Source organism: Argentina anserina, chromosome 3 (assembly GCF_933775445.1).
Source record: "Argentina anserina chromosome 3, drPotAnse1.1, whole genome shotgun sequence".
Taxonomy (NCBI): domain Eukaryota; kingdom Viridiplantae; phylum Streptophyta; class Magnoliopsida; order Rosales; family Rosaceae; genus Argentina; species Argentina anserina.
Window position 1 is genome coordinate 7,401,759 of NC_065874.1, and position 22,228 is coordinate 7,423,986.

Here is a 22,228-nt window from a genome sequence, read left to right on the forward strand (position 1 = left end):
CTTTAAGAGTTTAAGTACTTTTTTAAGAATGATCTTCTCTGTCCTATTCTCTTGGATAAGCACATATATGCATCTAAGTTCTACAAAATATGTCATCATTTTTGTAATGTTTAACAACTCATTCCTTCCTCCTATCTTTCACCACGCGGTCGTGATTCTAACGTATATATCAGAGTATGACTTACTTGGTATAATTAAACTACTTAAAATGATTATGTATTCATATGTGGGGAATCTATATTTGGTTGCATTCAAATGCAAGCTTGCTAGTTTAATTAGATAATGGCTAGTGATTTAATTGATTAAAAGTTAATATTATTCCCTGATGTATATTTTCATTTTATTATTTTTGTATGTATTACCTCAGCACACTACACGGATGGTCATGCATGAACATGAACATTTGATTGACAAATCAAGGAGCTAGATTGGTAGCTACTATTGCATTAACGGATATTCAATAAGCAAGAAAACGACCGTGATCGACTATTCTTTATGTAGCGACATGCATGCAATTATTATAACTTTTCAGAAACGAGCTCGATCATAGTTCATAGACATAGATCAGCGATCACATGTCCTGGACCATTTACAGTGCATAGTATTAAACAATCGCTACGATCGTATCTAGATTAATCACCGTATTAAGATACTGAATTAACTGCACTGGTTGCCGATTCGAGAGACAAAGAACCCTAGCCATCATACACGTATTGTATGTCTCCACTTGTTCGTGATCAGAAGTTCAGAACCATGCATGTTTAGATACCATTACTGCATGCGATGAGAGAATAAGTACGACATTAATGTTGTCAAACAAATTAGGAGTGATTGATGTACAGTACTTAAACTCGAACCTCACACGTCGAGATACTAGGAGGGATATGATACTAGGTCGCATAAAGTATACATGTACTATTATACTATGAGCTAGCTATCAGATCTTTCCGAGGGCTTGGTTGGGGGTAAACATACTGAGGGGAAAGGTTCAATTCACATGGTTCCCCCGATCGATCCGTCAGAGGTTCACATGGTGTTATAGACATGCAGAGGCTGAAAATCCTGAAATCTCTGATGTATAGGAATATGCATGGGGGCTTAATAGTTAATTGTCTAGCACTCTAGATGAACTATCTCTCGGAGCTTAATAGTTAATTGTCATGTACGAGTTAATTCACTACCGCTTGCTCCATTATTGTTGCTAGGTTTTTCACTTCTCACCAACTTCCTGTGTTGGGAAAGAAATATAGGATTGAGCGGTTGGTTACCAAACAAAAACAACAAAAGCCATTGTAATTTACTTGCTCATATTAACTGCTCTATATATACGCACACGTATAAAACTTCCTGCATAAATTTGGTATCCATCAACTTTGATTGGAGTTGTATATAATGTAGAAGAACGGATATGGCGTACTTAGAAGAAGACCAGTCCGACTGATAATGAGATGTGTCGATGTTGAATAAAGGAGACATGTATATTCAATTACTGTAGTAAGATAATGATAAGATGTTTCATTAGTCAATTAGGTGCAAAAAAAAAAAGGAACAAATTAAATTACAAGGACCCCATATAGATTATATATAACTACACGAATTATGAAATATATTAGCAGCTTGACCATATAATTTGATGAAGCAGGTTGGAGTTCATTTGTTTGCATGCACAAATTAATTGATGTATGTAATGTGTTGATTAAGATTTAACAAAGCTTTGCATAATTGAGTGGGGCAAAGATATAATACTCTTAACTTGGAGTAACACATAGGGTTATCATGCAAACCAAGCTTATCAAAACAACTACGAACCTCCACAAACGGACATGAGGATTCGGTAGCTCAAACTCGACAGACCATCACATAAACTATTAAGTACTTCACTTTTTCAAAGGGTATGATACATTAAGCCCCAAGCAAAGATATGTTACAAAGAGATATTCGATTAATTTAATTGAAGGAATCACATTAGTTTTCCTTCCGGGCGCATTTGTTGAATAATGCAAGCATGTCCTCTACTTAAATTTGCCTCTTATAATGTGTTTTTTTATGAAAGTAAATTTTTTGACCACTATTTTTATATCTATCTTTTTAAACTCATGACATAATCGGTAAATTTCTTTTTCTCTCATAATGTGGTTGAGAGTCAAGATTTAGATAACTTTGATTGTTAATATATAACTTGTCTAGTACATATTTAGCCCACCACCAAGCACAAGTATGAACGTAAGATAGTTAATTTTGTACTACTAAGTTATGTCATATACACTCTAATACTACTCTCATAGAATCATACACAGTATGTAATCGCGAAAATTGGCATTAAAATTGTGATCGTGATCTTTATTCTTAATATGTGATTGGAAATCATATATTAGGCAATTCAGAAGGACTTAGTTGGGTTACGTGGGGAATGACGGGTTTGGGGGACTACTCTGTTTGACTCTGTAAAGCTTTGTTCATTCATTCCAATTGTTGAACTGTTCATACATTTAAAACGGAAATTCAACCGCTCACTTTCACAGTAGGGTCTTCTTCATATCTGAACCAAAACACCCAAATTCGTAAACCCACGGCAATCGTCCCCTGTCGGTCACCCAACTACTGTATCTTCTCCATGTAAGCCATTCCAGCAGTCCCATATCTTCTTTAACTTCACATTCAATCACCCACGAAACCCAGCTCACTCCCTATGTGTGTGTCTCCCTCTATTTTCACTACAAGTTTTGTTGCCTTTCTTATTCTCTGACCTTTCTTGTACCTGTTCTCATTCCCTTCCCATTCCTTGATCTTAAAAAAACCAATTTCTTCTCTGACCCAGTTTGACCTTCATCTCTATCTCTTCATTTAAAACCACACTCTTGTTTATAGGTTTGCTCTTAAAAATGGGCAGTATTGCAGACTACAGCTGACAAAACTTGTGGCCTCATTGATATGGTTGTTCAATTTCTAGTCTTATCTCTTGAAATCACCAAACCCCTCAAGTTACCAATGCATGCAATTACGACCTTTTATATTTGTACACCTCTTCAAGAGCCATATATAGCTTCTCAATGCATGCACCCTCTTCTCAAAACCCAAGATCAACATTCAACCACCATTTCCACCACCCCAGTATTTATTACTGCCTTCAATTCCCTCATCATCCTTAACCCTTTGATCTACTGTTGATATTTTGATCCATTCCTGTATATGAATGAAACAGTTGCCCTGTTTGTTACTCTGTTTTGAATGAAACAGAGCAATGGCTGCAACAACAACAACAACAAAGATGTCCTCTTTGCCACTTTTTCTCATTCTTCTTGTCATTTCTTCTACTTTTGTCGTGGCAGAGCTCGATGGCCATACGACTCTTAAGGTACTTTTGGAAGTGAAGAAGTCGTTTCTGAAAGACCCAATATCCGAAACAGCCCTGCATGGATGGTCTGAAAGCAACCCAAATTTCTGTACTTGGAGAGGAGTGACATGCGGGCCTGACTCGTTCGGTGACTCGGTCCAAGTGACCGGACTCAACCTCTCCGATTCGTCGCTCGGCGGGTCAATATCTCCCCAACTCGGTGGTTTGAAGTACCTGCTCCACCTCGATCTCTCTTCTAACGGCCTCACGGGTCCCATCCCACCAGCCCTCTCAAACCTCTCTTCCTTGGAATCGTTGCTCCTCTTTTCGAATCAACTCGGTGGCCCCATCCCGAGTGAACTCGGCTTGCTCACGAGTCTCCGAGTCATGAGAATCGGTGACAATGAGCTAACCGGGTCCATTCCGGCCTCATTTGGTTACCTTGTGAATTTGGTCACTCTTGGGCTTGCTTCATGTGGTCTCGACGGGCCAATACCACCCCAGCTCGGCCGGCTCGATCAGTTGGAGGATCTAATCCTCCAGCTGAACCAACTTGAGGGTCCAATCCCGATCGAGCTGGGAAACTGTTCTAGCCTCACTGTGTTCACAGCTGCTGAAAATAAACTCAACGGTTCGATTCCCAAGGAATTAGGCCAGCTCAGTAATCTGCAGCTACTCAATTTGGTCAACAACAGCCTCTCCGGCGAAATACCGAGTGAACTCGGTGGGATGAGTCAACTTGGGTACCTGAATTTGATGGGGAACCAGCTTGAGGGTGCAATACCCAAGTCCTTGGCTCAGTTGGGCAATCTTCAGAACCTTGATTTATCCAGAAACAGGCTCACAGGAGGAATCCCAGAGGAACTAGGTAACATGGGTCAGCTGGTTTACTTGGTTTTGTCCAACAACAATCTCTCTGGTGTTATACCAAAGACTATATGCTCCAATGCAACAAGTTTGGAGCACTTGATGATATCGGATTCTCAAATTTTCGGCGAAATCCCAGCTGAACTGAGTCAGTGTCAATCCCTGAAGCAACTTGACTTGTCCAACAATTCAATGAATGGATCAATTCCACTTGAGCTTTATAGCTTGGTGGAGTTAACTGACCTCTTGCTCCACAACAACAGCTTGGTTGGTTCAATTTCTCCTTATATAGGCAACCTCAGCAATCTTCAGAGTCTTGTCTTGTATCACAACAATTTGCAGGGTCCTCTTCCGAAGGAGATTGGTATGCTTGGGCAGCTTGAGCTTTTGTATCTCTATGATAACCAGCTAAGTGGTGAAATCCCAATTGAGATTGGGAACTGTTTGAGTTTGCAGATGATTGATTTCTTTGGGAATAAATTCAGTGGAGAGATTCCAGTCACTATTGGGAGGCTCAAGGAGTTAAACTTCCTTCATATCAGGCAAAATGAGCTAGTTGGTGAGCTTCCTGCCACATTTGGAAATTGTCATAAGCTAACTATCCTGGACTTGGCGGATAATCATTTGTCTGGTGGCATTCCTATTACATTTGGGGCTCTTCAAGCAATGGAGCAGTTCATGCTATACAACAATTCACTTGAAGGTAATCTCCCTGAAACATTGGTTAATATGGTGAATTTGACTAGAGTGAATCTGTCGAATAACAAATTGAATGGAAGCATTGCTGCATTGTGTAGCTCAAATTCATTCCTTTCTTTTGATGTCACTAAAAATGCATTTGATGGTGAGATTCCTTCTCATCTCGGAAATTCAACCTCCCTTGAGAGGCTGAGATTGGGGAACAACCATTTTACGGGTCCAATTCCGGTGACATTGGGAAAAATCAGTGAGCTATCACTTTTAGATGTGTCTTGGAATTCACTTACAGGAGTCATCCCAGTTGAGCTTTCATCCTGCAAGAAATTGTCCCATTTTGATTTGAACAACAACCTTCTGTCGGGCACCATTCCAATGTGGCTTGGAAGCTTGCCTCAGCTAGGAGAGTTGAAGCTTTCCTCGAATCGTTTTACAGGGCCCTTACCCCAAGAGTTGTTCAATTGCTCTAAACTGCTAGTGCTTTCTTTGGATGACAACATTCTCAATGGAACCCTTCCTGCTGAAATTGGTAACTTGGAATCTCTTAATGTCCTAAACCTCGACAGCAACCAATTCTTGGGACCAATCCCTCCAGCCATTGGCAAGCTAGGCAACCTCTATGAGCTTCGCCTATCACAAAACAACTTTGATGGTGGCATACCCTATGAGCTTGGACAACTCCAAAATCTTCAGAGCATGTTAGACCTCAGTTCCAATAAACTGAGTGGTCACATCCCAGCCTCTATTGGGACACTCTCAAAACTTGAGGCGCTTGATCTATCTCACAATCAACTTACTGGAGAAGTCCCCTCTACAATTGGTGCGATGAGTAGTTTGGGAAAGCTTAATCTCACTTACAACAATCTGGCAGGAAAATTGAGCAAGCAACTCTCACATTGGCCAGCCGAGGCCTTTGCAGGAAATATACACCTTTGTGGCAACCCTCTTGGTAGCTGCAATGGCAGCAAGAACCAGTCAGGCCCAAATGAAGTGACTGTGGTAGTCATTTCTGCATTATGCACTTTAGCTGCAATTGCCTTGCTAATATTTGGAGCTGCTTCTTTCTTGAAACACAAGCGAGAAGCATTTAGAAAAGCGAGTGAAGTGAATTACGTTTACTCATCGAGTTCTTCTCATGCTAAGCGCAGACTGCTATTTTCAAATGGTTCTGTCAAGCCAGATTTCAAGTGGAAAGACATCATGGATGCCACCAACAATCTAAGCAAAGAGTTTGTCATCGGAGCAGGAGGTTCCGGAGTAGTCTACAGAGCTGAATTATCTACTGGTGAAACTGTAGCAGTGAAGAAGATTTTGTATAAGGATGACCTTATGTCAAATAAAAGCTTCACAAGGGAGATTAAGACGCTCGGGAGGATAAGGCACAGGCACTTGGTGAAGCTAATGGGGTATTGTAGCAACAAAGGAGCAGGCTCCAATCTGTTGATCTATGAGTACATGGAGAATGGAAGCGTTTGGGATTGGATACACCAAGACCAACTTACCAGTAAGAAGAAGAGCCTGGATTGGGAAGCACGGTTGAAGATTGCAGTTGGCTTAGCTCAAGGAGTGGAATATCTTCATCATGATTGTGTCCCAAAGATTATTCACAGGGACATTAAATCCAGCAATGTCTTGCTAGACTCGAAAATGGAAGCACATCTAGGGGACTTTGGCCTTGCCAAGACAATGAACGAGAATTTCGAGTCTAACACAGAATCAAATACATGGTTTGCTGGATCCTATGGTTACATAGCACCAGGTACTAAACGTTTTTGCTTTGGATTATACTTGTTTCTGATAATTTCATATGGGTTCCTAACAAATTCTTATGATTTCAGAGTATGCATATTCGCTCAAGGCAACAGAAAAGAGTGATGTCTACAGCATGGGCATTGTGTTAATGGAGCTCGTCAGCGGAAAAATGCCAACAGATGCATCTTTTGGAGTGGAGATGGACATGGTGAGATGGGTGGAAACACATACTGAAATGCAAGATCATGCTCGTGAGAAGTTGATAGACCCTGTGCTGAAACCACTCTTATCTGGGGAAGAATGTGCAGCATTCCAAGTGCTGGATATAGCACTGCAGTGTACAAAAACTAGCCCCGCAGAGAGGCCTTCATCAAGGGAAGCTTGTGATCAGCTATTACATGTTTTTAATCATAGGGTGGTGGAGTTTGATAAGATGAATGTAGATAAAGTCAGACATGGGAGTAAGTACACAGGGGTTGTAGTTTATGGCTAGCAACTACCTTGCATTGCTGAAGCCATTTGTAAGCAGCTAGAATAGGGTCTCTTGAGGCAAATGTCAATGGCATTGTTTTATAAGAGTTCATTATAATCTATGAATTGATGGTTTATTTTTTTCACCAGAAGTGTATTTTGCAATCAGTCTTTCCAACATTTTAGTGTTTCTCCTCAAATATTGTTCTTCAAAAGAAAGAAAGAAAAAATCTATATCTCCACTCAAGAAATCAAAGCCAAAGATTGACTACTATAATAGTATAATTTACAATTGGTGATCAAGAAAATAAAAGACATCAAAGGAAAAGGAAGAAAAAGTAGCTGCTGCAGATCCAGTAACCTAATAGCACAAAAACCCCAAAGGTGAAGGCTTGGGGAGTTGGTACCTTTTCCTTGCCAATTAAGCTTTAACAAACTATGCAGTTGGTCAAACTGCTTCTGAGAGCTCTTACTAAAACTTTATGTTACATACTTTGCTGATGGATTATAGGAACTACTGAAATATCAGAGCCTGGCCTGACTAAACCACTTCACAAACAGATACCTGACGCACCCACCTCACAAAAGAAGGGGAAAAAAACCTGTAGCTAATGACTTAGAGATGCTTCCTTCATTTTAAATTTAATCCATGTATGGTTACCATATGCTGTAACACTTCAATACCAACACTGAATTCACAACTTCTGGGTACATAAGCAGATGATTCTATCTACATAACTTTCATATTTTTATGGCAGGATCCGCTATAAAATTAATTTCATACATATCAATACCAAAACCTCTCCGTTACTTAAACACCATCTTTACTGATTCATTTACTTCTAAACCTAGTTTGTAACACTTGAGCACCATCATCCGACTTTCTTATTTATAGATATGAAATATAACTAAACTTCTAATAGCTACTTGAGCTATGCACATTTGAACACAATTTGGCAATAGCTTTGTTCATTAAGTAATATCCTGCTGGGAGAACTAATGAATCAATCCGTTTATTAATAATGCACAAGGCAGTGCGTTCATTCTTTGCAATCTCAAGAATAACAAAGCTTATGCATCTCAAAACAATCAGGGAAGTTTTCAACTTGTAAACATATCAACATTACAGAGAAAGCAAAAAAGTGCCTGCAACTTGAGGGTCCAAAGGTATCTCAGGACTGGAACATGCTGCAACAACCCCAACTGCAAGCTATTCATCATCTTCATCTGCAAATTGGAATAAGAAACTAGAGTAACCATATGAAAGATAAATAGACTATTTCACATTTCAAGAATATTATTACTTGAATCAAGAACTAAATAGACTAGACTAAATGAAGAAAATCAAATTCCTGTATAGAAATATCAAGATAACCTGCTCAACACATGTCTATTAAAGACCTACATATATAGGGTGCAACAACACTTTATGACTTATGAATTCACACCTTCTTAACCTTTTGCACATATAAAATCTCATACTTAGCACACGACAAGGTTCAAATCTCTTAACCTAAACAACAACAAACATATCTCCATCCATTACCCCAAGATCCTAGCATGCACAGACTTTTAATCTTTGCAATTCAAGCATCCTATTCTCAGATAATAACTTAGAATCTTAGATGATCGTATTATAAGGAACAACCAAAATACTTGGATTCCCCGGTCAGAAGTCCGCTCAATTCACATTTCTATCAATGATGAGGTGCAACCCATCTTCAGCTAGAAAGACACACTACACATGCCTCACAAATCCATTTCATTCACACTTACATTTCGTTCTGGCTTCACCTCCCAACATGTTCAAACCACACAAAACAACAGTAATCCCCCTAAAAACGGAAACTTTCATTTATCTCTCTCCACAACCCTCCACCATTATCACCAATAGCATACGGACTACCATAAAAATGGGTTTCCTAATCTAATTCTCAAATCCCCCCAAATCCTCACAAAACAAAACTAGCTAAAGAAGCCTAAACAATCCAAAGACCATAACTTTATCAATTGGGTTTCACAATCACAACCCCCAAACAACGAAAACCGAACCGAATTGTCAAAAACTGAAGCAATCTCTTTGCATACCAAAATAACGGCGCTCGTTGGCGGCCTTGGCCTTGTCGAGCATCTTATCAAGGTCCTCCTTGAGCTTCTCGTCCCATTTCACAAGCTGGTTTACGAACACGGCGCCCAATCCCATGCCCAGCACGTGCTCCCATGGATCTGAATCGGATCACCGGACAGTGGAAATTAGGGTTTTTTATATGACGGCAGAAATTTGAATTGAGAGAAGAGAGGGCTTACGGCGCATGTAGGGTAGCTTGCGGAGGGCGTTGGAGTACATCTGGGTGCCCAGCCCTAATAGGGCTCCGATCGCCGTCGTCCCTATCGGCATCTTCTTCGCAGTTTGCTCACTCTGTGAAAGCTCCGAGTGTGAGAGAGTAGAAGTGAAAATTGAAATTTATGTTTATCCTATGTTGCACGGTAAAAGGTAAATTGCACGGTGGTAAAACAGTTTCCCTTTTTATTTTTTAAATTAGGAAAGAATGTCAAATAAGTACGGAAATTTACAGTTTTGCCCCACACATCCTTTTCCTAATCTAATTAGGTCTCTAGTTATTTTCGGTGAAGAAAACCTAGTTCATATTGGGTTTGAATAAGTATTGACATTTTAGTTTTAGGGTTTTATTTTGAGCTCTCCTTATGAATCCAACTCGTAGAGGAAGTCAAATCCAGATTGGTTTTATTCATGATTTTGCTTATATAGTCATCTTATGGTTTCCTTATTCTAACTCACTAAGCAAACCACTCAGTTAACTCTCTCATCCCCATTTTGCCGAAGCAGATACTTCATTTAGCTCCTGCATATTATTACACATATTAAAAGAACGCTTAAGAGTCGGGTGATAACAAGAACCAGATTCTTCCGCATAACCAAGTACTTGAAGTCTCGATCAATATGCCGCCGCAGGGAGGCTCTAATTGTTTTGAGTCCTTTGATGATGATGGTCGTCTCAAAAGAAACGGAACGATTTGGACTGCGAGTGCTCACATTATTACGGCTGTAGTTGAATTTGGGGTTCTATCCTTGGCTTGGGCCATAGCTCAGCTTGGATGGGTGGCTGGCCCTATTGTCATGGTCTTGTTCTCTTTGGTGACTTACTACACTTCAACGCTACTCTCTGAATGCTACCGCTCCGGTGATTTTGATACTTGAAAAGAAACTACACTTACATGGATGTTGTTCGATCCAACCTAGGTGGAGTCAAGGTCAATATTTGTGGATATGTTTAGTTTTTGAACATCGTTGGAGTTGCCATTGGTACACTATAGCATCCTCCATTAGCATGATGGCAATCAAGAGGTCTAACTGCTTCCACAAAAGTGGTGGAAATGATCCATGCCATACCAATAGCAACGTAACCCCTACATGATCGCGTTCCGCATAACACAATTCATATTCTCTCAAATTTTGATCAGTTGTGGTGGCTTTTCCATTGTTGCTTTAGTCATGTCCTTTACGTACTCAACTATTGGACTTGGCCTTGAAATTGCTAAAGTTGCAGAAACTAGAACAATATAATCATGGGAAGTATGACTGGAATAAGCATTGGAACTGTGACTGAAATTAAAAATATATATATAGGGAGGAGCTTCCAAGCTCTTGGTAATATATTGGCCTACTCTTACTCTCTTATTTTGATTGAAAATCAAGATATGGTTAGATCTCCGCCATCTGAAGCCAAAATAATGAAGAAGACCACTATAATTAGTGTTGCAACAATAACCCTTTTCTACATGTTGTGTGGCTGCATGGGCTATGCTGCTTTTGGAGACTTATCCCCTGGAAACTTGCTCACTGGTTTTGGATTCTATAATCCATTTTGGCTCTTAGACATTACCAACGTTGATGTAGTAGTCTACCTTGTTGGTGCATACCAAGTCTATTGCCAACCCTTATTTGCATTTGTTGAGAAAACAGCAGCAACAAAGTACCCAAATAACAAATTTATCTCAAGAGAAGTCAATATCAAGTCGTGGCCGTTGCAACCTTAACTGCTTTAGATTGGTGTGGAGGATTGCCTTTGTGATTGTGACCACTGTAATATCTATGATCCTTCCATTCTTTAACGATGTGGCTGGACTTCTCGGGGCTTTCGGATTCTGGTCGTTGACTGTTTACTTCCCAGTTGAGATATACATTGCGCAGAAGAAGATACCAAAGTGGAGCGCAAAATGGCTTTTCCTCCAAACCCAAAGTGTTGCTTGCCTCATAGTAACAATAGCTACTGCTGTTGGCTCAATAGCTGGGGTGATTTCAGACCTCAAGTCATACAAACCCTTCACAATCAGCTATTGATAATTGGTTCATCAAGAGTTAACCTGTTCCTTTATTAATTTGTATTTTCTTAATCAAGGAAAGAGATTTGGTCATTAGTGTCAAGTCCTCCTCTTCTTCGTATATATAACTGAAGCTTCAACCGGTGATGTAAATTGTTGTTAGCTGAAGGCCAGCAAAGCTTTGGCCATGCATGTAACAATGTATTTCTCCCAAAAAAACGTGTTTGGTATTACAACTTAAATCTATGCTCGTAATTGAACATTTTCAACAATACATATACATAGAAAGCAATAAAGTGCCTACAACTTGAGGGTTCAAAGGTATCTGAGGACTGGAACATGCCACAACACCCCAGATGCAAGCTATTGATCATCATCATCTTCATCTATAAATCGGAATAACTAGAGTAATAAACCATATGAGAGATACATTTAGAGAGACTAAACGAGATTAAAGAACAATATTGTGGCTTCATTTTCACTTATTTATAAGAAAAGAAAGGGAAGGAGCACTACCGTCGCTTAAGAGTACCATTGTACACACATGCACAGAACCAAAACAAGAACCGTAAAACTGTGAAATCAATCAGAAGGTAATATATGATCTCAAAACAAAATCAGAATGTTATATATAACACAAACCATGCTGGTAACCATAATTCAAACTATTAACAGATTAATTCTGTCTTAGTAAATTACATTTACTAATTCTTATTTGTATATTTGAAATTGATTATATTTATGTAACCATAAAGTTTAATGTGCTTTATTGTTACACCTCATACGTTTTGCAATCTTAAATGGTGCCGACTATTCTATGCGAGTATTATCTCATTATGACTCAAAATTAGCAGTCCAACTCTCTACTTTGTGGATATTATAGTTTAAAATTTTGAATGGCCTCCCACTAATTAAGTCATGATCTTTGAGAGAAAGCTTCTGGTTTTACTCATGACTGGTTAATACATATGAATGGTCAAATCAACATCATTAATTTATACGGCAAACAAACTTGGCAATTGATATTCTCTGTACTCGGTTGCATTGTTAATGCAATTAGCTAGGGATGTTCTAAAACAAAATCCAATATAGAGGGTAATTAAATGATAAAATATAGAATAATAAAATGAGGGCTAAGATTGGAGGGAGGGTTTGAAGTCCTTGAACCCAGCATCCCCCAAATTGGCATGTAATTTTGGTCTAAAGAAAAAGATGCAAACATAGTTGAGACCAATGTTTTAAAAAGCGAAGGCGTACCCCAAGGCGTTTTCTTGAGAGCCTTGAGCCTTAAACTTGAATTTGTAAATGTGTAAATATATAATTATACACATACAAAAAGAACAAATATACATAAGAACTTTCCAATTTATTGTATTTAGATATAATGAAATTCATAATCCAAACATTTTAGATAGTTTTCACAAATTAAACACATTATATAAATAAATATAAAAAGATACTTAAAAGATTATTTTCTAAGGCGTAGTAAAATGCGTAAAAAAACGTAATATAAGGCGTAAAAGGCGAGCCTCGGTATCCAGACCGAAAAAACAGAGGCGTTATGTAAGTAGTTTTAAGCTTTTTAAGCCTCAGACGAGCCTTGAGACGAGTTTTTTAAATCATCGGTCGAGACACCTAAAATGCTATTGACTGGAAACCAAGTAGAAATGGTAATGACCGTAATGTAATGAATTGTGTTGGACTCCAAAAGGCCTAAAAATAGAAGAAAATAACCGAATCTAATGCGTTCTAGAAATACATTCTATACGCTTTGACTCTTGGTATGGTAATGTTCATACGAAGGGTCAAATAGTACTACAAATCTTACGGTCGCGGCGGTATGGTATAAGATTAAAGGAATCTAGTAAGAGATTTAATCCAGAACTACCAGAAGTATGGAGACGCTCTCTATTAACAAATTTATCAGTGAAGTTAGCTTTTTGGGTATGCTATAGATTGCTAATACGAACCTACGTTTCCAACGTCTCTCTCTCCTTCAATCCCTCCTTTTCCCCACCAAACTCTTAATTTACTGTTTTATTAGCAACACCCCCTTCCCTTGTTCTCATCGTTTTCATTACCAAACACTCTCTGTCTCCACCTCCATCTCTCTGTGTCTGTATTTCTTTCTCTTTGGGGTTAAGGAGTTTTACTAATTATAGGTATAATCTAATTGTGTTTGAGGTAAATACTTTGGTTGGAAAATTGTTTTAGGCCTAAAAACGCTCCTTTGTTTTCGTGTAAAATCAGAGGCTTGTTTCTCTTCCCTGTCAGAGATGGGATTTTCCGATTCTTAGAAAATTACAGATTGCTCTGTTAACGTAGGTTTTGTGAGGATTTATTTATTTTTATTCTCCTCACCCGGTTTATTTTGACGGGTTTTCTCAGATTCTTCCTTCTGGTTTGGATTTGATTCACCCCAATATGATTAGAGTGTAGGGTATATGTTTCTTACATGAACATAAACAACAAGCCTAGGTAAGATGGCATCATCAGTTGAAATGGCCGCTGCTCCATTCGGTTGCGTTTTGAGGGATCACAACCGCCGTGACCGGTGCAGAGAGAGCAATGCCAGAGCCACCATGGGTGTTTTTCAGAAGAACCTTAAGAGTTTGGTGAGAGATCATCTCTGCATTTCAGTTTCTCCAACCTGTGGCTCCAATGACGCCAACCCTGAAAACCAGAGTCATAATAATGACGATTCTTGGGTTCGAGACAAGGAGGCTTCCTGCCGTTTAAACAAGGATGAGAATAGCAACATAACTGGTGAAAGAGAAGATGGCTCGGGTTCGGGTTCGGGTTCGGTTAGGCATGCTAGGGTTCTTGATCGATGGGCTTTCGCAAGACAAATGGTGTCAAAACCAATGGAGAGGCAGAGGAGTGCAGAGGCTGAGGTCATCTCTAACAAAGTTGAGAACAACAACAGAAAGGAGGGAAGAGATGATGGTTCTAAAATGAGCCCAAAGCATGCTAGGGTTCTTGATCGATGGGCTTTTGCGAAGAAAATGGTGACGAAACCGACGGAGAGGCAGATGTGCGAAGAAGCAGAGGTGTTATCTGTGCCGAACTCAGCTCCTAGCTCGGCAAGGACGTCAACTTCTGCCAAGGAAGAGACTATTGCAAGAACAGATAGCTTGGCTGATCTCACCAAAAAAGGCGTGGGGGCTTCGTCTCTGGTTCAAATTTGGGAGAAGAGGCTACACAAATCAGACAGCCTCAAAAGTAATTCCAATGGAAATACAATATCCGACTCAAGTAGGTCTAGTTCTGGAGTAAGCTCTACCGATAATGATATTGAGAATGAGAACAATGCTTCACCATCAAGGGTTTCTGAAGCAGAAAAAGCAGAGTCCCCTGTTGAGAAAGCAGGGGATTCTGTATTCTCTATTGAAAAAGCAGGGGACTCTGATTTTCATATGGATAAAGCACGGGAGTCTATTGATGATAGTTATGACGCCGGTGAGGTAGCTGAATACTCCTTGGAAGATTCCGATGGCATTGAGGTGGATAGCCGGAATTTAGATGCTAAAGAGAAAGAGAAGAATCGAGTTGTGGATATTATTAGAAGACTGACTGCACAGGGTCCATCAACGAGTGAGGAGAATAGTAATAATGATCACGATCAGCAGTATAGTAGCACACACAGTTCGCCGTGTAGGGAGTTGCTCCGAGACAGGTGCTCCGGGGCGGTTGATCAAGCTGAGAACAAAGGCTTATCTCATGTTCTAAAATCGTCTCATGTTTTAAGCTCACCACGCATTAGAGGCAGGCAGGCATTTGCCGATTTACTAATGCAGATGGAGCGTGACAGGCATAAGGAACTTGACACCCTCGTAAACCAAAAATCTGTTACGAGATTTCCACAGCGTGGCCGAACTCGAATCCAGGTGCATTTCTCATTCAGCATAACTCAAATTTTCCATAGAAATCGTTTAGTTATTGATTTACCTTGCGGTTTCAATCCTAAAACATGCACTCATGTACTTTGTCAAATGTTGTCATATGTTTGTATGCAGTCATTACTTCGGCTTAGATTGCTTCAACGTGGTACGGCGTTCGTGGGTTCAGATGTGCCACCCCTTCCACCAAAACCATCTCGAGTAAACAAACCGGCGCAAGGATCTAGCATCATGCAACTCAGGTATAATTCTTGCTTAACTGCATCAGATATTAGTTTGAGCATTAAGGTGGGATATATTAGTTTTAAGATTTCATTATATCAATCTAGTTCTAATACTAGGTTTCTCCTTCAACTTTAGCTTGGCTCCAGCTGGTAAAGAACATCTCAAAAATTTAGGTTGAGTAGAGCGGTTGAGGTCTTAATAGCTGCTGATATGATCAAGACAGAATTGAACTGAAAATAAATAGTTTGGTGGATTTTAAAACTAAATAAATAGTTGTTCAATCTGAAGTTAAGTTTGCTTTGAATGATCTTAGTTGGGTTGATTTATTATCAATAGTGTGAAGCACACTTCGAACTATAGCTTGAATGGGGTCAATACACATTACCCAGAAATGAATGAGTCTGACTTTAGAAATGTCAGGAGCTTGGAGAAACTTACAAAAATGGATATATTCGTGAGGGTTTAGTGCTGCAATGAAGCTTTCTGTTTATGCTTCAGAAAGTTAAAGTGATTCAGTTGTCTATCACTCTGCTATTACATCAGATAATTAAAAGTCATAAACGAGTGATCAGATATGGGTGTAAGGTAAAAAATAAAAAAATACGGGTGTAAGTCTTCAATATGTGTAATGTGTAATATTGGTTGTAGAAATTTATATGGTAAGTCTTTGTTGAACTAGACTGTAAAGTTTGTTACTTGATAATTTCATTAACATTATTTAGTATTTACTCGAATTCAGGGAGAAATTTTGTACTAGTCTTGAGCAGGGGGCAGCAGTGCAATGTGATGTACCTTTTGCGAATAGCCCTCGCAAGGAGATCATAAATAAAAGTGTCAATGCAGGCAAGCTCTCCACCTCGAATAAGCCTAGTGAAAGCACTACTTATGGAGAAGTGAAGGTTATGGAGAAGCCTAAAACCTCCACACTACTGCGTGCTGGTGAAGCTGTTTGTAAAGAAGCGACCAGCAGTTTAGACAAGTCCTCCACATTCAATAAGCCTAGTGCAAGCACTCCTAATCGAGAAGTTAAGGCCATGGAGAAGGAGAATGCTTCCACAGTACTGAGTGCTGGTGAAGATGTTTGTAAAGAAGCAGCCCCCAATTTAGACAAATGCTCCACCTCCAATAAGCCTAGTGCAAGCACTCCTAATGAAGTTAACTTTATGGAGAAGCAGACAACTGTCACTGTACTGCGTGCTAGTGAAGATGTTAGTAAAGAAGCGATCCCCAGTGTAGACAAATCCTCCACCTCCAATAAGCCTAGTGCAAGCACTCCGAATCGAGAAGTTAAGGTTATTGAGAAGCAGAAAACATCCACAGTATTGCTTGCTAGTGAAGATTTGTGTAAAGAGGTGACCGCCAGTTTAGACAAATCATCCCACTCCAATAACCCAAGTGAGAGCACTTGTAATCGAGAAGTTAAGGTTATGGAGCAGCAGAAACCATCTCCAATATTTCGTGCTAGTGAAGATGTTTGTGCAGAAAGGACCTTAACTGTAGAAAATTGTTGCACCTCCACTAAGCCTAGTGAAAGCACTCTTAAGCGAGAAGTTAGCATTATGGAGCAGCAGAAAACATCCCCAGTTCTGCGTCCTAGTGAAAATGTCTGTAAAGAAGCTACCCCAAGTTTAGAAGTCGCAAATCAAGAAACTAAATCAGTTTCTAAAAGTACCTTGCCACATGTTAGTGAAGGTCTCACTGAAGTATCCAGTTCAAGTTCAAAGGTCACCAGGAAAGAAACAAGTTTGATAGCGCAAAACCTTGATGCGCAAGAAACTGCTAATCCGGCTACACTGATGAATGGTTCAGATGAGACTGAGATATGGACAGGAAAAGGTTCAATGGATAGAAACCTTGATTCAAAAGATACTGCAGATAAAACATCCTCGAACGGTCATGATGGGAATGAATTATGGAAACCCACCACAAGCTCAGAGGCAAGATACCTTGATTCACAACAAAGTGCAGATACAAGGACACCCTTGAGTGGTGGTGATAGTAATGGGAATGAAATATCTAGAGGAACAATTCCAGAGGCTAGAAACCTCGAGACACAAGAAACTGCAGATACAATCTCATCCTTGAACAGTTGGACTGAAAAAGCGTTATGGCATGAAACAAAGTTAGAGGCTGCAAACTTTGACTCACAAGAAAATGCAGATACAACAACATCCATGGTAGACTGGGATGAGAATGATGATTATTACCAGTACTATGGAGAAACAAATTATGACTGGATTAGTGAAATTTCTCGCCCACGGAGCTATTGGGAAGACATTAGGAAATCATGGTACCAAGAGATGCTTAACTCTAATTCAGAAAAAGGCGAGATACACCAACTCCTTGAAAGGTTTTTCTTTTCTCTACCTCATACATAGCCTCAGAAAAATGTTAATTACTCTCTTTTGGCTTTTAATAAGCTTCAAAAATTGCAATCATAACGCTTCACTGAATTGCACTTACCACTCATTTATGTAGGAGAACAGTATCAAGCTTTCTTTCTAGTGATTTTCGTGATAAAATAGATAGATTGATGGTATCTCGCGTAGAAAGACAAACATGTCACAATGCCAGTCAAGAAGAAGAAGATGATGAGAGCAGCCATGATAGAATGAATGAAATGGTGTCTTTCTTACAACAACGCATGAGTACATTAGGCACAGAAGAAGAAGCAGAAGAAGGGCAAGAACATGTACATGTACAAGAACAGGACCAAGTCCAAGATCAAGTGCTAGATTACGTGGAAATTCAAGTCCCAGTCCAAGAAGAAAACCAAGTCCAAGAACAGGTACTAGAATGCGTGGAAATACAAGAACAAGTGCTAGATTCTGTGCAAGTTCAAGAGAAAAATCAAGTCCAAGAACAGGTAATAGAATGTGTGCAAGTCCAAGAACATGTGCCTGAACATCAAGACCAAGGTGACACAGAAGAAGAGGAGGAAGAAGACAATGATGACAACGACGATGGTGATGATGAATCAAGGAGCCTTATCAGTGGTCAATTTCAAGAAGCTATTGATTATTTTGATCATGTATCATTGCAGCCTTCACCATCTCACTTCACAACATGGAGTTACCAAGATAATGAAGTTGGGGATGATTCGGACCAAGCTACTTCTGAATCTCCTCGTCAACAGTCACCCTTTCAATATAGTCCACAACGTTCACCATCTCAATCTTACAATGCTAATCTCCCGCACTGCTATCCCTCCATTAGTCATCCTTCAATGGTGAGTTTTTTCTTCTTCTTTTTCTTTTTTTACTGTAATTTTACCGCAGAATATGGTTTAAGCAACTTACTTAACGCTGCTGTTCTTGCAGGAAATGGAGCTCATATACGACATGAAAGGGCATATGATACAACTCTATCAAGAGATGTCCGAGCTAAGAAAAGTAATAAAGAGCTGTGTAGAAATGCAAATGACAATGCATCAATCCATGAAGCAGGATGTTCATTCAGGTTTATGCTCAACTTTTCTTCTGTTTTTTTTTCCTGTTTTTCTCTTTATTACAGCCTCCGTTCTTGAGGAAAATAAAAAATCATGTACTTCTTTGGACCTTTAGAATCACTTAAGTCTCTAAAATAGTTTTAAGTTTCTCTTTTGAAGTTATAATAACATATCATAAAATGGTTAGTGACTGCATATGTTTGCACCATTACTTCTTCTCTTTCAGTTGTGTTTTTTTCGACACTTAACTTGGAACTATATTACAGGTCAAGTGGGGAAGAAAAGTAATTCTAGTGGGTTAAAAAAGAAAGGGAATTGCCGCATTTGCAATGAAGCAAAGATTGACTCACTTTTATACAGGTACTTGGTTTGAAGCTAAGTAAGTTCTTCATCATTTCAGAGTTATGTTGGTTTTACTGATCTTGTTCATATGATCATTTCAAATCTTTAGGTGTGGACACATGTGCACCTGTCTCAAATGTGCTCATGATTTGCAATGGAATAGCGGAAAGTGTCCAATCTGTGAAGCTCCGATTGCAGATGTCGTGAGGGCATACATGGATTCGTAAATCCCTACTGGTGTCTGGTGTACGAGTTCTTGCTTCAGAGGACCGTCTTCATTTGTAAACTAATTGACAATGTGAAGCACAAATTGGCAAAGGAAGGAAGCTAATTTATTCTTATCTTACCTAATTTACTATCTACTTTAATAGTTTAATTATTGTAATGTCAAAGTTATTGGGGCATCACAGGTGGTTTCTCTTTTTCCACATATACTCTCTACTTTGGAGTGTACGTTTTTTGAAGAGAAATAAACCACAACTAACTCTATAGTTCCTCTTTTTTTTATTTTTCTTTTTGGTAATGTTACTCTATAGTTCATCTTACCAGATGTACAATCCAAAAGTGGTTGCTCGTTTTCAGATCATGCTCGACTTGATAGTTGATACGTACCTGTTTCCATGATTAAGAGAAAAAAAAAAACAGAAGTTCAGATTCTATGTTGTTTACCAATTACAATTAGTCTACATCATCAATGTAAGTAAATTCATTTTCCTGAGTACCAAACAGCTTGAGCTTGAGCTTCATAATGTGGTCTGAAAATGGTCGTCAGTAACTCTTTTTTTCTTTCCAATCTAGCCAAGGACAAGACACGGAGTTGATGTAACCTAATTTATTGTACTAGTCCACTATTGAGATGTGAAGGGAGGTATAACATTTTGCAGAAACAAAGAGAATCCAACAGAATTATAGGACCTTTTAAAGAATTTTCAGGTATAAAAAGCAATTATATAGATTCTGGTTTGTGTTGATTATTTCCTTCAACTTGTAGAGCTCTAAGTGAGTTGTCATTCCTAACAACTAGGAGATGAGATAGCTTTCAGCTACTTGATGTCTTAACATATACAGCTATAACTGTTTTAATTGCTGCACATGCATGGTGGAGCTAGAGGCTTATACGAGCAGCTTGATCAGACTGCAAAGTGTCAATCATCTCAAATAGACAAACTTGGTAATATGGAGCATCAGTAGTGATCTGGAGTATTGAAAGCTCAGATATGTGGTGTGTCGATTAATACAATGTGTGGAGCGCACTGAATAATCTAACCGTTCACATCTTTAGAGTTTCGATGCTCCACACTGTCGAATCTGCTAAGGGAAATTGGAACTGCAAAATCAGAATCATACATTCATCTTTTTCTTGCTTTTCAGAATCACAAATTCATCTTTTCTTTCTTTTTTTTCCTCATATTTTCCCTACACTTTATAGTTTATATGTATATTCACTTTTGAATGTTAATGTTTTGAGCATTTATTGGTTTATAGTCTGTATGCTTTTAAAGATTTCATATATCCATGAATGAGTCTTATCTGAACAGAATGGCTCCCAAACACTATGGACCAAGGTCGACATCTTAAGGAGCAAATGCTTGGAAAGACAGAAGGACAAGGGCACCAAAGCCCTTTTCCTTCCAATCAAATTAAACCATGCCCCCTAACAACTCATCAGACAGGCCATGGTTTACATTATTATAATTAAGTTCTTTTTTTTTTTCGGGTTGAATTAGATTTCTTTTCTAGATAATCTGCTTCGAAGAATAAGAATTTAAGCCTAGGATACGTGTTGTCTACGAAACTTGAATGAGTTTTTCAAATAAAAAGTTATATTTTTAATATTTAAGAAGAACTGGATAATTTTATGAGTGATTCACTGCTAATATCCCGTTAAGACTTGTCTTTTTTTTTTCACTAAGTTATTTTTTTTATTAATTAATTTATTTAACAAAGGAGGGGGCAAAAAACCTGACGTCCTATGTCTGATAAATTCCAACAAAGAGGATAAACAAAAGCTCAATCCGGCATGTGTACACCCACACATGCAAAACCATATAAAAACCCTAGCAAATAGCAAACCCTCAGCCAAGAAACCTTTAATAAAATGATGGGATGAAGCTGGTAGCATTGGCAGACAGTTGTGAGATACCAAAAATAGAGAAAATAGACATCTCGTGATGCTTCTTGTAAAGAATGAAAAGCAAACTCTCTGAACAATTCCAAAAGATGACGTTGGGCTTCCAACATATAAAAAATCTTACATTCGAAACACACCAGATTTCTAATGATCCAAATAAACCAAATTAGATTACAGGAGACTAGAAACCAAAGTTGACGTTTAGGTTTTGGGAACGCTGAAACACCAACACCATTAAACACTTCATCAAGGGTATCCCAAGACGAGAATGAATGAGAAAATAGAAGGCATTTCATTTCCATAAAGCCACAATTTCATAACAATGCAAAAGAAGGTGTGTACCCGATTCTGCATGACTTCCACAAAAGGAGCAACGAGATGGAAGTGAAAAACCTCGCCGTTGTAAAACATCATCAGTTAGTAAACGCCCATAAAGAGCCTTCCAAACAACAAGAGTTTTGCGGGGTTGAATTGCTTTACTCCAGATCACTTTACCCCAATCTTTATGCTCACCATGATTTGAGAAGAAAACAAAAGCTTTTTTTGCTGTGAGAATTCTTGAGGAGGAGTGCGGCCATAAAAGAGAGTCAAATGTGTCTGCATCAGGCACAACAATGCGCTGAATTTTTTCTGCTGCTTGAGGGAATGAAGAAATAAAATTTGCTGGGAGAACCCAATGAGAATCAACAATAACATCATTCACCTTAGCATGAAGTGGA

General features: G+C 38.9%; 3 protein-coding genes and 1 pseudogene across 3 annotated transcripts; 3 read left to right on the top strand and 1 right to left on the bottom strand.

Moving 5' to 3' along the window:
* Positions 1-2,635: 2,635 nt before the first annotated feature.
* On the top strand, positions 2,636-7,258 carry LOC126789032 (LRR receptor-like serine/threonine-protein kinase GSO1). Its single transcript, XM_050515076.1, has 2 exons — positions 2,636-6,656; positions 6,736-7,258. The coding sequence occupies exons 1-2, from the start codon at positions 3,242-3,244 to the stop codon at positions 7,140-7,142; spliced, it is 3,822 nt and encodes a 1,273-aa protein (XP_050371033.1). The 5' UTR covers positions 2,636-3,241; the 3' UTR covers positions 7,143-7,258.
* Positions 7,259-8,117: 859 nt separating this feature from the next.
* On the bottom strand, positions 8,118-9,562 carry LOC126789038 (uncharacterized). Its single transcript, XM_050515082.1, has 3 exons — positions 9,428-9,562; positions 9,209-9,346; positions 8,118-8,347 (listed from the first exon to the last, which is right to left on the bottom strand). Exons 1-3 carry the CDS (start codon positions 9,516-9,518, stop codon positions 8,331-8,333), a joined length of 246 nt encoding a protein of 81 aa, XP_050371039.1. The 5' UTR covers positions 9,519-9,562; the 3' UTR covers positions 8,118-8,330.
* A 520-nt stretch (positions 9,563-10,082) lies between these two features.
* Positions 10,083-11,483, top strand: LOC126786936 (amino acid permease 3-like; annotated as a pseudogene).
* A 2,482-nt stretch (positions 11,484-13,965) lies between these two features.
* Positions 13,966-19,702, top strand: LOC126786938 (uncharacterized). The gene is made up of 8 exons (XM_050512889.1): positions 13,966-15,097; positions 15,176-15,351; positions 15,481-15,605; positions 16,328-17,938; positions 18,067-18,817; positions 18,909-19,047; positions 19,303-19,396; positions 19,488-19,702. Exons 1-8 carry the CDS (start codon positions 13,966-13,968, stop codon positions 19,603-19,605), a joined length of 4,146 nt encoding a protein of 1,381 aa, XP_050368846.1. The 3' UTR covers positions 19,606-19,702.
* Positions 19,703-22,228: the final 2,526 nt, after the last annotated feature.

What these genes read in the sequence shown, in the direction of transcription:
- LOC126789032 (XM_050515076.1), top strand. Translation starts at nt 3,242, where the DNA reads ATGGCTGCAACAACAACAACAACAAAGATGTCCTCTTTGCCACTTTTT. An exon ending in CTATGGTTACATAGCACCAG is followed by an intron (nt 6,657 to 6,735) that starts GTACTAAACGTT and finishes TTATGATTTCAG; the next exon opens with AGTATGCATATTCGCTCAAG.
- LOC126786938 (XM_050512889.1), top strand. Translation starts at nt 13,966, where the DNA reads ATGGCCGCTGCTCCATTCGGTTGCGTTTTGAGGGATCACAACCGCCGT. An exon ending in TGATCACGATCAGCAGTATA is followed by an intron (nt 15,098 to 15,175) that starts GTAGCACACACA and finishes CTGAGAACAAAG; the next exon opens with GCTTATCTCATGTTCTAAAA. An exon ending in CCATTAGTCATCCTTCAATG is followed by an intron (nt 18,818 to 18,908) that starts GTGAGTTTTTTC and finishes CTGTTCTTGCAG; the next exon opens with GAAATGGAGCTCATATACGA.
- LOC126789038 (XM_050515082.1), bottom strand. Translation starts at nt 9,518, where the DNA reads ATGCCGATAGGGACGACGGCGATCGGAGCCCTATTAGGGCTGGGCACC. An exon ending in CAAGCTACCCTACATGCGCC is followed by an intron (nt 9,347 to 9,427) that starts GTAAGCCCTCTC and finishes GATCCGATTCAG; the next exon opens with ATCCATGGGAGCACGTGCTG.